This window comes from Nicrophorus vespilloides, unplaced genomic scaffold (genome assembly GCF_001412225.1).
Source record: "Nicrophorus vespilloides isolate i.1.1-1 unplaced genomic scaffold, Nicve_v1.0, whole genome shotgun sequence".
Taxonomy (NCBI): domain Eukaryota; kingdom Metazoa; phylum Arthropoda; class Insecta; order Coleoptera; family Silphidae; genus Nicrophorus; species Nicrophorus vespilloides.
In genome coordinates this window covers 82,208-100,240 of record NW_017096674.1, presented here as the reverse complement: position 1 = coordinate 100,240, position 18,033 = coordinate 82,208, and the positions used below count along the sequence as shown (strand labels likewise).

The following is an 18,033-nucleotide window of genomic DNA, read 5'->3' as shown; positions in this document are numbered from 1 at the left end:
TTCTCACATAGATATGTTGTGCAAAACAGTAATAGAGCTTCAATAGCTTTTTGAAGATTTTGATAGAACATGATATTCATTTTATATTGAGCTAGAAGTCAAAGAGTGATTTTTAAAAATAGCTTTTAGAGAACTATCACAGGATAAGTCTCTGAGTTTTTCTTTTTCTAGTAAAGTTAGAGAGTTTTCTAAACTTACATTATATTTCATCTATTAGGAAAATAGTCATCGAAAGTTAGTTAAAGACTGATACATCTTATATTCTCTTTAATGTTTTCATCAAGTTTAATTGATTTTTCTGGTAAAAATATCACAAAAGAACCAAAACATTCGTACGCATTTATCTATAGAAATTGGATCAAAAAATTGTTAGAATTGTGGCATCAATTCTATCATACACACTGAAAATGGTGACACTTGCACCTTCTAATGACAGATATAAATGATTTAATTTACAAAAGATGTCAGCTAAGTATGTAAGCTTTTGCAGCCAAAGAATATCGAATACACAAGAAGACAAATGAAACGGATGATCAATAATGCTTGAACTTCATACTTCAATTCAAAACTGTCACAAAAAGCCATCTAACTTCTGTGTGAAGTAAAGGGCGTTTCTACAATTAGCAATTAAAAATTACTTCTTGCGTGAATTTTGGGACACCTTATAGTAGTAGTTGTCATATTTTCGCTTTTTCCCTTTATTCTCATCATGTTTACCTTTTTTTCATTGCTTTTAATCTGGTGAAATGGTAGCACACTAGATCTTTTAGTATCATCACGTGTTGTTTCTAAATGACCTATTTTAACCATCAATTCATAATAAAATTGGAGTATATTAATTATTGAAAGTTATGTACACTTGACTAAGCAAACAAAGCCACATTACTAATCATGAAGTTTACAAGACTCTGTACGAACTAGGATTTATATAAATTTAAAAAGATATAACAAAATTGAATCTTACAAAACAAAACTTACATAAAACTATAAAAAAATCGAATTTACTCCATAGAAAACCATAACTATACTGACTATAAAATATTATTTTATTTAATATTTTTCTCAGAACATGTGTTTTAAAAAGGTTAGAGCGTCTATAGATCTAATACTCAAACAGGTTCTTGTTAAGATAGAAAATTTGCAAAAATATTCTCTCGCTTGCTACGTGCACACGAAGATCACATTCATTACTAGTACCAGACGGTTTTTTTTATGTTATTACAAGATTTCTTCCTACTGATAAACTGAACGGTTGAGAACCTCTGCTATACATCTAACTCGGATTACGTCGTAATGCGTATACACTCACTCTCAAATATATATATTTTTCTTTCTATATTTTTCCCTGTTTTCTTTTTTCAACTCGTATATATGCAATAACCCGAACATAAACATGAATGTTATTATTATTTTTATACGAGCCGCTGTTTTATGCCGCCCTTATTCTCCCTTCCTTTTCTCCATCACATCCATTGTCTGTCTTTCTCTCTCTTATTATTTGCCTATCCACTGGGATTCCTCCATGGGGGGATGGAAATAAAAGAAGGATGAAAAAAAATAATAAGTCTCGAAACAAATCGCCCATATTTATCCAGTCACTTTTAGGGTTATTCACTAGATCAACGGAAGTGCGAGTCGCGGAATCGCGTCCGCTTTAAGTGTTGCCGGGGAAATTTATACTCGAAGTGCGATTCCTTTAATGAATTCAATTCGTTCTTGCGGAGTTCGAGTTTACGGAAGATCCGATGTTTTTAGTATACTAACGTGCAATGACCCAAATTAATTTGTTTTTCCTTTTTATTATTATTATTATTAGAATTAGATGTGTTTTTCGTTTACATTCTATAATTTATATTACACAATTTATTTAGGTTTTTGAATCTATATTTTTTAATTATTAGCATAAAAAAATCAATAAAATTAATATTTGTATAAATTGGTACCAAATTTATAAATTAATTATTACAATTTTTATACATTTTCCACATCTTTTTTTAATATTAAATAGAATTTAATGAAATATTTATGTATTCGATAAAAAAAGGAATAAAAATTTGTTCATTACCGAAAAATCTCCTTATTTGGTTACGAAAACGCGATGAATTTACGATGAATCATCTGCACCTGCGGATCTCAAACGTTTGCATTTTGCACACCTGCATAACAGATAGATAAGAAAGCAATCAAAGTTAGGCGAAAACGCCCGATCTACAACACGATGAATCAACTGCACCTGCGAATCTCAAACGTTATAACAATTATTATATTGCCACAAAAATTAGTACGTTTTGTACATCTGCATAATTGCATAAAATCTTATACAATATTACAATGATAACAAAAATGTAAGTGTAAACTTAACTTCAGTTTATATGTACGAAAAAAGTAAAATAATTTAAAATTATTACAATGTAAAAAAATTACAATTTTTATTAGTATTTTTGTGGTATTGTATACAATATAAATTTTTAACACTTTGACGCAAGATGACAGCTGTCATTTCTAATAGATAACAATATTGTTATATTGATAACACCGTTTATTACCACATTACGTAAATAATTTTGTAATAAAAAATTGTTATTGTATATATTTCTGCATTTATTTGAAATTTAATTACGTAATTGAATAAATAATACATTTTTTTTAGTATTTTTGTCGTATGTTGTATTGTATTTAAAAACGTTACTCAACTTTCTTACTGAGCGACGCAACATATTCGTTTCTAATTATCTAGCAATCCAATTGTATACAATATAATTTTTTGACACTTTGACGCAAGATGATAGCTGTTATTTCCAATAGATAACAATATTGTTATATTGATAACACTATTTATTACCACATTACATAAATAATTTTGTAAATATAATAACATTGTTATTATATTTATTTCTGCCTTTATTTGAAATTTAATTATGTAATTGAATAAATAATACAATTTTATACAACATACATTTTTGACACTTTGACGCAAGATGACAGCTGTCATCTCGGGACACATTATTATATAAGCATTTCAATAAAAAAAATAAGTATTTCTAGTAAATTAATATTTCTAATAGATAAAAAAATGTAATTCATTAATATTACATTACATAAATAGTTGTGTAATACACATTATTACAATATTAATTAATTATCTATTTGTATATTTTTTTTTATAATTCAAATATTAGTATTATATGTGTGTGTCTGAAAATAATGAATGTTTCTTTTTTCTACAGTTTTATTTTTTTTGTTGAGAAAGTCACTGTATGTTCGGAGCGTTGGGCAAGATGCGGCGTGTAAAATGCAAATGAAATCGATTGCGGTGAATTATGATAAATTGCCGCCTCCGACGTTGCCACCGCCGCCTTCTAGATATTATTAAATTTATCCTCGGGATTCGGATAAGCCGACGCGCATTGAATTATGGTGGATGCGCCGGGTTCTCATGGCCGCCCCGAATCCTAAATTTTTATTAAATATCTACATAGACACACAAAAACAAAAAAGAAGTTTTATGACATCGACCCACAGTTTAGGCACATGTACTAGTTGCTAATGCGAAATTTGTAAAGTGGAGAGGAGAGGAGATGAAGAAAGCATTTGCATTTCGCGGTCCGGGAATCTTGGCAAATTATAATTAACAAGCTCCGAAGTAGATGTGTGTGCAAGTGTGTGTATATGAATGCGTGGTTGGGATGGTTAAAGTATGAGTTTGTGTGTGTGTGTGTTGGAAGGAGATAGATTCAGTTAGACTGGCGGAATCGATGTTGGAGTTAAGTTATTGTCTGTGCTTCTGCTGCCGCCGCTGCCGAAGCTGCCTGATGATAATAGCACAAAACCAAGAGGAAACGGGACAAGGCGACAAGGGCTGAAGCGGAGGCACTTGCTTGGCTGTTGCTCTTGGCTTGTTACGATTCCAGTTTAAACGTTTAAATCGTAAGCAGTATAATTGGGTATTCTCTAAGCCGCTACTAATTTGATTGAATTATGCCCCTTGTGTTGTTCCGCTTCCCTTCAACCAAGTTATATCATTATTATTTCGCCCATCTCCGCATTCTATACCATTCCCTTCTCTTCTCATTCATCACCAAAATTTCCACAACTTCAGCACAACTCGATCCCTTTTATCTTCTCACTTTTCTTTACTCGACTCGAGAATTATTAATCAACATCTTTAATTGTTAATTTACATTACATTATATCACATTATAATATAAGTACAAAATCCCACATCTAGTAACAATAATTATTTCAAATAATTTGTATGAAAACGTCTTTTCTCTCTTAAATTATCTTTTTTTAAAAACATATTACTAATATATTATAAATTATTTTAAATACAATATACATTTTTGACATTTTGACGCAAGATGACAGCTGTCATTTCGGGACACATTAATCAATGGTGATCCATTATATAAGCATTTCAATAAAAAGAATAAGTACTTCTAGTAAATTAATAATATTTCTAATATTTAAAAAATGTAATTAATTAATATTACATTACAAAAATAGTTGTGTAATACACATTATTACAATATTAATTTCTGCATTCATTTGAGCTTTAATTACGTAATTCAAGAAATAATTCTATTTGTATTTTTTTTATAATCCAAATATTAGTATTTTATGTGTGTATCTGAAAATAATGAAGAAAGGTGAAATTTGTATGTACAATGATAACAAAAATATAAGTGTAAACTTAACTTAACTTTATAAGTACGAAAGAAGGAAAGTATGTAAGAAAACAAATTTAAATATCAATTGTATACAATTTTTTTTTGACACTTTGACGTAAGATGGCAGCTGTCATTTCTAATAGATAACAATACTGTTATATTGATAACACTATTTAATACAACATTATGTAAATAATAGTAAATTACTAGTAACTAGTAACAATAATTATTTCAAATAATTTGTATAAAAACGTCTTTTCTCTCTTAAATTATCTTTTTTTTTTAAACATATTACTAATATATTATAAATTATTTCAAATACAAAATCAACAATGTTACAAATTAATATGAATGTATGAATTGTTTAAATTTTAAGTACATTTTTTTTTTCTATTTCTCTGCAATAGTTTCAAAATTCATAACCAAAGCATTTCCATATTAATTTTAACAATAAATAATGATGTTAGTGATAACTCTATGTAGTAACAAAATGTTAAAGACATTCAACATCAAATCTCGTGTCATTTCTTTTCTTCTTACCCAAGATTCTTTTTCATCTCTGCGACATCTCCTCCATTAATTAGCATCTAATTAATGGCGCACGGCTTTAATTAGAGCTAATTAAATCTAATTGTAATTACCGTCGCGTCGGGCTTTTTCAATTAATTCCAATTTTTGTCAACATACTTATTTAGCTCATTTTTCTTTTACTAGAGCATCAAAAGAAAATTCATAAATTTACTTATTACCATGTAATAATTAATTCCAATGACTTTTATACTCATTATTTACAATAATAATAATTGAATATAAAAGTTTATTTTTTCATTTATTCTGAAATAAACTTTAATTGGAATCACGTTGATAATTTAGTAAAATCAGGGAAAATTGTATAATTTTTAAAATAAAAATTGTATTTTCAACGAACAAAAAAGAATGTTAAAAATTATAATTGGAAATGAAAAAATCTTTGAGAATTGAAATGCTTATGATAGAAATATTCCTTATAACGTTTTCACTCTTAAATTCAGACTTGTTCTTTGTTAATTTTAATCTTATTTTATTTGTATTTAATTGAAAGTTTTCACTCTTGAATTCAGATTTGTTGTGAGTTTTATTCAGACTTGTTCTTGCCTAAATTCAAACTGGTTTTCTTTGTGTTTAATCTAGAGTTTTAACAGTTAAATTCAGTTTTGTTCTTAGTTTAATTCAGACTTGCTCAATGTTTATTATATTCACATATTCTCTCTTAAATATAGTATTTTTCTAAGTTAAATTCAGATTGTGTTTATGTGTACTTGATATAAAATGTTAACAGTTAAATTCACATTTGTTTTAGTTAAATTTAGATTTGCTCTATTTGCATTAAGCACTCATATTCTCTATCAAATTTATGCTCATTCTTAGTGAAATTTAGACTGGTTTCATTTGTATTTAATCTAGAGTTTTTATAGTTAAATTCAGTTTTGTTCTTAGTTTAATTCAGACTTGCTCAATGTTTATTATATTCACATATTTTCTCTTAAATATAGTATTTTTCTGAGTTAAATTCAGATTCTGTTTATGTGTACTTAATATAAAGTTTTAACAGTAAAATTCACATTTCTATTGAGTTAAAATCAGACTTGCTCTATTTGCATTAAGCTCTCATATTCTCTATCAAATTTATGCTCATTCTTAGTTAAATTTAGACTGGTTTCATTTGTATTTAATCTAGAGTTTTAACAGTTGAATTTAAATTTGTTCTTTGCTTAATTCAGATTTGCTCAATGTATATTAAGCTCACATATTCTCTCTTAAATATAGTATTTTTCTTAGTTAAATTCAGATTTTGTTTATGTGTACTTAATATAAAATTTTAACAGTTAAATTCACATTTGTTTTGAGTTAAATTCAGACTTGCTCTATTTGCATTAAGCTCTCATATTCTCTATCAAATGTATGCTCATTCTTAGATAAATTTAGACTGGTTTAATTTGTATCTAGTCTAGAGTTTTCACAGTTAAATTTAAATTTGTTCATTGCTTAATTTAGACTTGCTCAATGTATAAATTAAGCTCACATGTTCTCTCTTAAATTTAGTATTTTTCTTAGTTAAATTCAGATTGTATTTATGTGTGCTTAATCTACAATTTTAACAGTTAAATTCACATTTGTTCTCAGTTAAATTTAGAGTGGTTTTATTTAAGTTTAATCGAGTTAAACAGTTTTATATGAGTTTTAACAATTGAATTCTTGTTTTATTTGCGTTTGACCTCGAGATTTGACCATGTAACCTAAAAATAATAATAAACAAAAGGAAAAGAGTAAATGGATTGCTCGAATCCCTTTTTTGTAGATCATTTATTTACAACTCGGATAATTTTATGCGAGTGTTTTTGTAAATGGGGGAGGTTTATTAGGTGTTTCGCTCTTTCGTTTATTTTTTGTGTTTGCTTCCTTCGTTGGAAATTGGCGCAGATAATGTAAACAGCCCAACAACGATACACGGTTTATTATTGGTCGAGTGTTCGCAATATACTGGCCCTTCTCAACCCTCTCTCTCTCTCGTTCCACCGCCTCCCTTGACCAAGGGTCGCGTGTTCGCATCGACTAGCAAAGTGTAATCTGATTAACGCGACCGCCATAAAAATACATTTTTTTTTAGTATATAATGTTATTATTACTCGTTAATATTGTAATTACGGTGAAATTTTCAACAGCACAATATTTATGAATATACACAGTGAAACATCGGAGTTTCCATGGTTTTGAAAACTCATTAAAAAAAACTTGAAAGTCGAACAAAGAAGAACGTAGTAGACTTTGATTTTTTTATTTAATACATAAAAACAAATGATTTTACATTGTTTTTCCCTGAAAAGAATAATCAACAAAATATTTATGCATATAAACCGTGAAACATCGAAGTTACCATCGTTTTGAAAACTCGTAAAAAAAAAACTTGAAAGTCGAACAAAGAAGAACGTAGTAGACTTTGATTTCTTTATTTAATACATGAAAAAACAAATGATTTTACATTGTTTTTCTCTGAAAATAATAATCAACAAAATATTTATGCATAAAAGCAGTGAAACATCGAAGTTACCATGGTTTTGAAAACTCGTCAAAAAAAAACTTGAAAGTCGAACAAGGAATAACGTAGTAGACTTTGATTCTTTTATTAAATACATAAAGAACAAATGATTTTACATTGTTTTTCCCTGAAAAGAATAATCAACAAAATATTTATGCATATAAACAGTGAAACATCGAAGTTTCTATGGTTTTGAAAACTCGTAAAAAAACTTGAAAGTCGAACAATGAATAACGTAGTAGACTCTGATATTTTTTATTATTACATAAAAAAAATGACATTACATTGTTTATCTCAAAATAAGCATCAAGTAGAAAATTTAAAATGAACATGTTTTAAAACTCGATCAAAAACTCGGAAGTCGAACAACTAATATCGCTGTAACCGTTAATTAAATTTAAAGAAATAGACAGTTTTTTTCTGCAAACTTAACATTACGTTGTGGTAATGTTAAAGAGCGGATGGTGAGGTTTTGAAACTCGATCAAAAACTCGAAAGTCGAATAAAATATAGCGTTGTAACCTTTGCTTAAATTGAAACAAATACTAGTCAAAAATTAATGTAATCTAATTTTTTTGAGTTTTCACTCTTAAATTCTGATTTGTTCACGTTTTCTCACACATTTCAACATGGTTGAAATTTAGAGGTTTCACTGTATATACGAACTTTTTTTTTGAGTACATAAAAGCCAGTCCTCACGAAGACACACATAAACCATTGAAAAGAGGGGAGGGTTTCTGCGCGGCGCTTAATTCGCCCCAATCACGATACACACAAACCTAATATACACACACACATACACACATTCCCTGAATGTGAATATTTATTGCTCTACGTAATAACTGCATTAATGAAAGGGAATTACGTGAAGGTTGTTTGCTCGACTTTCCTGCGGTTCCGTTTCCAACATCCACCCCTCTTCTTCTTCTTCCACCGCCTCCTTTAAAATTCAAGTTATTCTCTTTTCCGACGTTCGTATGTTCCGTAATGGCCCTACCATTTGCAAAATTTCTATTAAGAAATCGATGTTATTACATCAACGTCGTTAGTTCTTCCATCTCTTTCAAGCAATTTCAGTCAGTATGTAATGATTACAACAAAAAAGATCTACAAGTTGTGATTACAAGTGTAAAAAGATCTCATAAAATAGTTTAACAATATGAATTCAGATTTTAAATAATGATAACCAAAAAAATCTTAAAAAAGTGAAAAAATATCTTAAAGAAAATAGTTTTTCAAGAAGAATTTTACATATTTTCTATCATGTTTTAAAAATTTTACATAATTTGTTTTATTTTCAAATTAAACATAACAAAATTAAGCTAAAACCAATACAATCATAAACCAAAAGTCTGCAGTTTTTTCACCTCTTTTAAGAAATTCCAGTCATTACATGTAATAATTACATCAAAATAATTTAGGAGTAATGCTTACAAGTGTGATATAATACATGATATAATAAAATAGTTTCTCAATCTAATTTTTCATTTTTCCAACAAGTTCTAAAAATTATACCTAAGTTATAGGAGATGTATATTCAAATTAATAATGTCAAAATTTGTTAATTCTTCTACCACTTTTGAACAATTCCGGACATTAGGTAATGATTACAACAAGAAAATCTACAAATAATACTTAAGAGTTCAAGTTCTAAAAATAATACCTAATTTGTTGGAAATTCAATTGAAAATTAAGCTAAAACCTAGCCTTTAGTTTTTGCACCTGTTTCTAACAACAAAGTCTACAAATAGTGCTTAAGAGTAAAATAATAATCAAATAAAATAGTTTCCCAATATGAATTCAGTCTTTAAATAGTTATGACAAGAAATAACTTCATTACTTAAATACTTAAATAGTTTCTCATGTAGAATTTTTTATATTTTCCATCAATTTTATAGTTATATTAACTAAGTTGTTGGAAATTCACTTTAAAATTAATCATATTAAAATAAAGCTAAAACTACCATACAATCCAAATCGTTATTTTTTGTCCTCTTTCGAACATTCAGGTCATTGTAATAAAGTCATAGTGGACACACATAGAAGCGCAGAGCTTGGCTCAGACAATCTACATTGCAGACATGTGAAAACACCGATGAAGAAGGGGAATCTTACAAAAAGAGACCTACAAAAATGGTCATTGTAATAATGTAATGATTACAACAAACAATCTACAAGTAATACTACAATATAAAGTGTATTTTATATTTTTCTACTTGAAAGTCAAAAATGCCACTAAAGCAGAGAAGTTACTTTAGCTATTAGAAATGTACCAAAGTAATTCACTAAGTTTAGAGCTGGTAATTTCAGTATTAAAGATGTGCTAGTAATAATGATGAAATCAAGACATTGATCGAGAATAACAAAATGACATAAATATTAAAAATATCAAAAACAGCAATGTTCGAGTGTTCTTTGAAGCTTTCTTTCCAGACAAGAATATGAATTTTTCATATTTTTCATCAAGTTCTGTTTTTGAATCATTTCTCTTTTTGTTTGATTTATCCGATATTTGCATAAAGTAATATTTACTGACGATTCATTATTTACGTTGCATGAAAATCCTATTGAATTACATGGATTTAGATGTATTCAATCAACTTGAAATAATTAGATCAGATTGCTGTTGAAATGATTCTAAACAATTTCGTTTTCGATTGTTTTACGATCGATTCAGATATGGATCCCAGCTGTCCATCTGCGGTCGCAATTATGAATTAAATCGGCGGAATTTTCCGGTGGAAAATGCAGTATAATCGCATCGCATCGCGTCGCGTAATAAATATGATTTCGGGGAGCCGGGGATAACAATGTTACATGTGAAACGGGAGGGATGAGGAAGAGGAGACCCGGTTCCAAACGACTCATTTGCGCTGCACATTCGTCACGCCCAGAAATATTTATATAAATAGAAATTCCCCGAGCTTATACATCATAGTTATGGTTTGGGACATTACCTAACTAACGGGTACACGGGCTTTGGGAAAACATCTTTCATAATTTGATAAATTAAGACCGCACTCACACTCTGTCCTTCCTTCCTGCCTGCCTACCTACTTTATTAATGACCTTTCTCTGTGGCGTTTCAAATTTTCAGTGTCTTCAACGTTTGTTTTCTATACTTTTCTTTTTGTGTTTTTCCTGCAGCCTTTTGTCAGGGAAGGGAGGCTCTTCCGACCCTCTGCACCCTCATCACCGGCGACGCTCTGCTCTACTCTATGTTCAGGGAGAACGGACCCTCCGTTCCGTGTCCCTTCAGAGGATCCTTCACGTTCGGCTACAACAGAGGCCACGGGGTGTGCGAATCCCCTGTGTCCAGCATAGATGTCTGCACGGAAGACAGCCGACTCCTCCTCAGCTACCAAGCGTGTCCAGACGTTCACTCTTCAGAAAGCGCAGGTACACTATTTCAACAACTTTTACACAAACTTTCCGCAAAAGATAATCACAATGAGAAGAGATATAAACAAATAAATAATTAGTAAATTCATAAAATTCAAAAATGAAAAGATTCATACATATTAACAACGAAGTAAAAAGACATGATTATAAGGACATAAAAGTATAAATATATTGTTATTTTCAATATATAATTTCAATAGCAATTTTATTTTAATTACGTAATAAAATACAGAAATAAATGTAATTGATGGCATAATAATTAGAAATAATAAGTAGGTAACAGGACTTCCATCCATTAAGTTGGTTTTAGTGTTTTTTTTTTTTATTATTTCTTTCTGCGTTAAAGTCTCGAACAGGTGAGGAGAGAGACCATCATAATTACGAAGAACTAGTTTTCAAACTCGCAACAGGTCCGCATCCTCATTACGTAATTTCAATTAACAGTTCTAAAAGTTTCATTAGTTGACCCGATATTGCTGCAGTTATGCACTTCCCTCCACCTATTGTAATAAAACCCCGACTACAATTTCCACGTCACGTCATTGAAACGTCAAAACTTATATCAATAATAATATTAGGTTCGATTGATCACTAAATGACATTTGACACTTCGTAAGTTACGTCATTCATACGTCATAATTTAAGTAGAAAACAACAAAGATACGTCAACATTTACAAAAAAACGTAGATAGTTTTAATGAATCAGAAAAAGAAAATTTACGTAATTTTAATTAATAGTTCTAAATTTTCATTAATTCGTTCAATTTTGCTAACATTGAATTCAATATAAAATATTATGAAAATGTATAGGTTACGTCATTCATACGTCAATATTAAAAAAAAAAACAACAACAAAGATAGTTTTAATGGGTCAGGATATAAAAAGTGACGTAATTTTAATTAACAGTTTTAATAGCTTCATTAATTAATGAGATTTTGAAAATATGCAATTCAATATAAAATGTCATGAGAATGTTACGTCATTGAAAATGTAAAGTCACGTAATTTTAATTGACATTTATAAAAGTAAATTATCATGTCAATTTGAAGTTTACGTCATTGATACGTCAAAACTTATGACATTTGACACTTTGTAAGTTACGTCATTCATAAGTAATTATTTAAGTAGGAAACAACGAAGATAGTTTTAATGAATCAGAAAAAGAAATTGTACGTAATTTTAATTAATAGTTCTAAATTTTCATTAATTCGTTCAATTTTGCTAATATTGAATTCAAAATAAATCATGAAAATTTATAGGTTACGTCATTCATACGTCAATATTAAAAAAAAAACAACAAAGTTTGTTTTAATTGGTCCGATATTGTAAACATTCCGTCATTCAAACATCAATATTTAAGAAAGAAATCAACAATGATTGTTTTAATAGATCAGAATATGTAAAGACACGTAATTTTAATTAACAGTTTTAAAAGCTTCATTAATTCATTGGATTTTGAAAATATGCAATATAAAATATCATGAAAATTTATAAGTTACGTCATTGAAAATGTAAAGTCACGTAATTTTAATTGACAATTATGAAAGTAAATTATCATGTCAATTTGAATTTTACATCATTGATACGTCAAAATTTAAGAACAAAAGAAAATATGTTGAATGGATCAGCAAATGTAAACTGGTATAATAATAATTGACATGTATTGAACAAATTGCGATGCGAAATTGAATTTTATATAAGCACGTAACGGGGGTAGACTGAAAGAACACAAAATACGTCCAAATGCCTCCAAACAAGCTTTTGCCCTTTTCCTTTCCGAATTCAACTTTCGGACGCAACGCATTCAATCCCGAATCAAGAGTAATCTTTTCTGGATGGGATGGATATATATATTTATTTATTTTTTTGCGTATATGTGTGTGGTTCGATCCTCCGACATTTGTGCACACGTTGGCACGTCTATCGATTTTCCGGCTTTCCTTTGAAATAATAATAATTGCGGTTTGGGATGCTGCTGCTACTGCTGCTGCTGTTGGGAATCGATGCTCTAGCAACACCACTGCATTCCGCGTTTCCAACTAGCTAGCAGCAACTAGAGTATCGTGTATTTCCTATCCATCCGGCAATGGAAATGTCACACATTATAAATACAATGTTCAGCATTGAATTTTGGTTGCGGTGCGCGCAACGTCGACGTCCCATCAAACTTTAATTAGCGACAGACTTTGGGAACACATTAAGTTTTAAACCTCTCCGTTTTCGCATTAAACTTTAACAAACACAACGACGGATGTCTTTGTCTACAACTTCTTTACTTCCACTTCCAAGGAATGCAATTATCATTTCCTTATCCCGTTTGAATCAAAATCCTGCACACAATAAACCAATCATCGAGGACTATCGGCTCCGATTTCCTTTTTTTTGTCCTTTTCTTCATCCTGCCTCTTCTTCAGGACTCCGAGGCTTATCGTATATATATATATATTCTTTTTTTTATCGCGCCAGTTCGTCTGCTAAGCCGCCAGGATCAAGGAAATGAAACATTATTTTAGCAAGTCCAGAAAATTACATCGGCTTTTTCTGCTTCTTTTTTATCATTTTTCCTCTCTTTCTCTCCCTTAACCCTGACTCAACTGAGGGGTGGCAATATCCTCCGATATTTAACACTCCAAGCACTGGGAGAAATGGAATAAGCCGAACGTGAATTGACGCAAATCTAGACCTTAACTTATAAACTAGTACTTAAACTACTGCAAAAAAGAACTATTTTACAATTCTGGAAGATTGTTTCATAAGAACTACTTAATATTTACTTTATATCAAATATAAAAATTCTTAAAATGCATCTTAATTAAACTTCGTTAATTGACAGTTGACAGATTGTGTTGTCTAATGTCAAATCAAAACGTAAGCTAGAGTGAATTAAAGTTGTCTGATGTCTATAAGAACTACTTATTATTTACTTTATATCAAATATAAAAACTATTAATATTCAAATTGATCAACTTAAATATTCTTTAATTACGTTACATAACATTTATTTAAACATACTTGAAATTTCAATTTTCCTTCACTAATTGACAGATGACAGATTGTGTTGTCAAAGGTCAAATCAAAACGTAAGCTAAAGTAAAAGAAAGTTATCTGATGTCTTTCAGAACCACTTAACATTTACTTTATTTCGAATATAAAAACTCTTAATATTCAAATTAATCAACGAAAATATTCTTTAATTACGTTACATGATACTTATTTAAACATACTTGAAATTTAAATTTTCCTCACTAATTGACAAGTGACAGATTGTGCTGTCTAATGTCAAATCAAAATGTAAACTAAAGTGTATTTTTTTTTGTCTGACTGTCAATTTTTCTTCACTAATTGACAGATGACAGATTGTGTTGTCAAAGGTGAAATCAAAACGTAAGCTAAAGTAAAAGAAAGTTATCTGATGTATTTCAGAACCACTTAACATTTTCTTTATATCGAATATAAAAACTCTTAATATTCAAATTGATCAACGAAAATATTCTTTAATTACGTTACATAACATTTATTTAACCATACTTGGAATTTCAACTTTCCTTCACTAATTTACAGGTGACAGATTGTGCTGTTTAATGTCAAATCAAAGTGTAAGCTAAAGTGAACAAAAATTGTCTGACTGTCAATTTTTCTTCACTAATTGACAGGTGACAGTTTGTTTTGTCTAATGTCAAATCAAAATGTAAGCTAAAGTGAAAAAATGTTGTCTGACTGTCAATTTTCGTTCACAAATTGACAGATGACAGATTGTGTTGTCAAAGGTCAAATCAAAACGTAAGCTAAAGTAAAAGAAAGTTATCTGATGTCTTTAAGAACCACTTAACATTTACTTTATATCAAATATAAAAACTCTTAATATTCAAATTGATCAACGAAAATATTCTTTAATTACGTTACATAATACTTATTTAAACATATTTGAAATTTCAATTTTCCTCACTAATTGACAAGTGACAGATTGTGCTGTCTAATGTCAAATCAAAGTGTCAGCTAAAGTGAAAAAAAATTGTCTGACTGTCAATTTTTCTTCACTAATTGACAAGTGACAGTTTGTTTTGTCTAATGTCAAATCAAAATGTAAGCTAAAGTGAAAAAATGTTGTCTGACTGTCAATTTTCGTTCACAAATTGACAGATGACAGATTGTGTTGTCAAAGGTCAAATCAAAACATAAGCTAAAGTAAAAGAAAGTTATCTAATGTTAAGTAGTTCTTATAGACAGAACTACTTAACATTTACTTTATATCAAATGTCAACTCTTAACATTAAAATTGATCAACAAAAATATTCTTTAAATATTTATTTAAACATATTTGAAATGTCATTTTTTTTCACTAATTGACAGATGACACATTGTATTGTCTAATGTCAAATCGAAACGTATATAATAGGTTAAAGTTAAAGAAAGTTGCCAGACATCTATAAAGTTAAATTTCCAAGATCTCAAAAATATTGTGGGTCAAATTTAATATAGTTTTTCAATTACAATTTACTGATTTCATGTTTTTTATTTGTTTCTTTGAAATTAATTTTATAAAAGGCTTTTCAAATTGAAAATATACAATTAGCAAAACTTAGAGTTATTAGATAACACTTTAATCCAATCATACTTGAATAAAATATGCTTAGGGGTGAAGTTAAAACCTTTAAAGAGATTTCCTCTCGTTTCGATGGTTTCGAAATCTATTTAGTAAATAAAATATGAATCGAAGGCAAATAAAGGGCAGAACAAAAAGAAAAAAACTTTTTTCTCGCTTTTCCCTTTAAAAGCGAAGGAAAATTATCGGAAAACCATTTTCGCGCTCTCTGTCTCACTCCCATTCTTTCACACCACCCACAGAGAAACTCATTTGAATCTTTCCATTTCTCATAATGCGGATTTATACACCGCATCTTCACCCTCACCACTGTTATTATAACTCCCTCCCTTTCTCTCTCACCGTATTTCAACCCCAAATATTTTCACCATCCGTGGACCATTTACGTCCTCATCTCTTCATATATACATTTATATTTTTTCAGCAACACAAAGGTTCACCATAAAAGTGAAAATATGCGAAGTAATTACTCGTCGGAAATAATGATTATGGCGCGTCGTTAACACACAAAAAAAATAATCAATAAATATCTTCGCACGTACGCAATTTTGTTTGCACGTTCATCTCTTTGTTGCTGTTGCTGTTACCATCATGATTATCCAACATCAAGAAGAAGAAGAAGAAAAAAAACATAACGAAGAGTTCGTGCTGGAATTACTTTTGTATTAAATTTAACGAGCCGTCTTCTTTACGTAACGCACATTTCTCCCCCCGATTTCATCATCGCTGATGGACTATTAAGATCTCAACTACCGCTTCTCTTTGTCGTTTTTGTTCTCTTGCTTCGCTCGTTTTTACATATAAATAAGTAATTTCGCGTTGTTTGGAGTAAGGAAAAGGAAGTCCAGATTAGATAAGGGCCGAGTGCGTGCCTGGCTCGAGTTACTTGTACCGCCGCCGCCTGCCATTACGACGCTGCGACTACTACTACTACTGTCTACCAATTAGCAAAGTAAACATTTTGAGTAAAGTCGAGGGTGGCGGGAATTCGAGACAGGAATTAGTTATGGATTTCTTTTGGAAAACCATCATTAACATCCGGGAACCAAGACAAACCCAACCACAGCTAACGCCGTAATAAGCTGCCAGCAATTATTTGATCAAACCTAATGCCAATTTGTTTAGTTTAATCAGATCCTAAACCTCGTCAAACCTCTGCATAAAACAGAACTTAAAATTACCAATTACACAACTTCGCATTTGATTTTCTATTCAACTTCAAAAACATAACTTTGTATATACCCTTATATAATCAACAATTAGTTATAGTTTACTTAATTACTAATTTCCATTTAATAAAGTAAGTTGATACAGTATTAATACTGAATCTAATACACAAACTATAGATTAGCCTGGAATGATCGCAAGTGGGTCTATATCGAAATCTCGATAACCGAAATCCCGACATAGTAAAAAACCCGACAACCATAATCCCGACAGTATCAAAACCCCAAACTTTTTAACAATCCTCATTCAACTTAATCATTTATTTGTATAATTTGGTTGTGTTCTAGAAATAAAAGCGTAGAATTGTTGAAATCATCTATAATATACATACATAAAGTATACAGTTATGAATCGAGAACAACTTCTACTGCCGGTATCTCTCCTTCACTGTCGTATCGGGATTTTGACACTGTCGGGATTATGGTTGTCAGGATTCTAATTGTCGGGATTTTGATCCGAACCGATCACAAATATCTTTCTAACATCCAGTTAAATAAGTTCTATAAAGTATTCCAATAAAGTAATGAAGGAAATTAGTAGTCCACAGAATATTTCGTCGATATTTTTGGTGCAGCACGCGTTTCGGTTTCCTTATTTCTCCTTTGTATATACCTTTTATATAATCAACAATTAGTGATAGTTTACTTAATTACTAATTTCAATTTAATAAAGTAAGTTAATACAGTATTAAAACTGAATCTAATACACAAACTATAGATTAGACTGGAATGATCGCAAGTGGGTCTATACCGAAATCTCGACAACCAAATTTGAAATACCGACATAGTAAAAAACCCGACAACCATAATCCCGACAGTATCAAAAACCCAAAACTTTTTAGCGAATTTCGACAATCCTCATTCAACTTAATCAATGCGACAAATTTTTTTGTATAATTTAGTTGTGTTCTAGAAATAAAAGCATAGAATTGTTGAAATTATCTATAATATACATACATAAAGTATACAGTTATGAATTGAGAACAACTTCTACTGCCGGTATCTCTCCTTCACTGTCGTATCGAGATTTTGACACTGTCGGGATTATGGTTGTC

The 18,033-nt window shown here is 29.9% G+C and overlaps 1 protein-coding gene across 1 annotated transcript in view; it reads left to right on the top strand.

Annotated features, from left to right (window-relative positions):
* The window catches only part of LOC108557871, a 47,856-nt gene that overhangs the window by 17,978 nt on the left and 11,845 nt on the right, over positions 1 to 18,033 (top strand). The window contains exon 4 of the mRNA XM_017914571.1: positions 10,894 to 11,145. Coding sequence (XP_017770060.1) covers positions 10,894 to 11,145 — 252 coding nt within the window. The remainder of the gene's footprint in view (positions 1 to 10,893; positions 11,146 to 18,033) is intronic.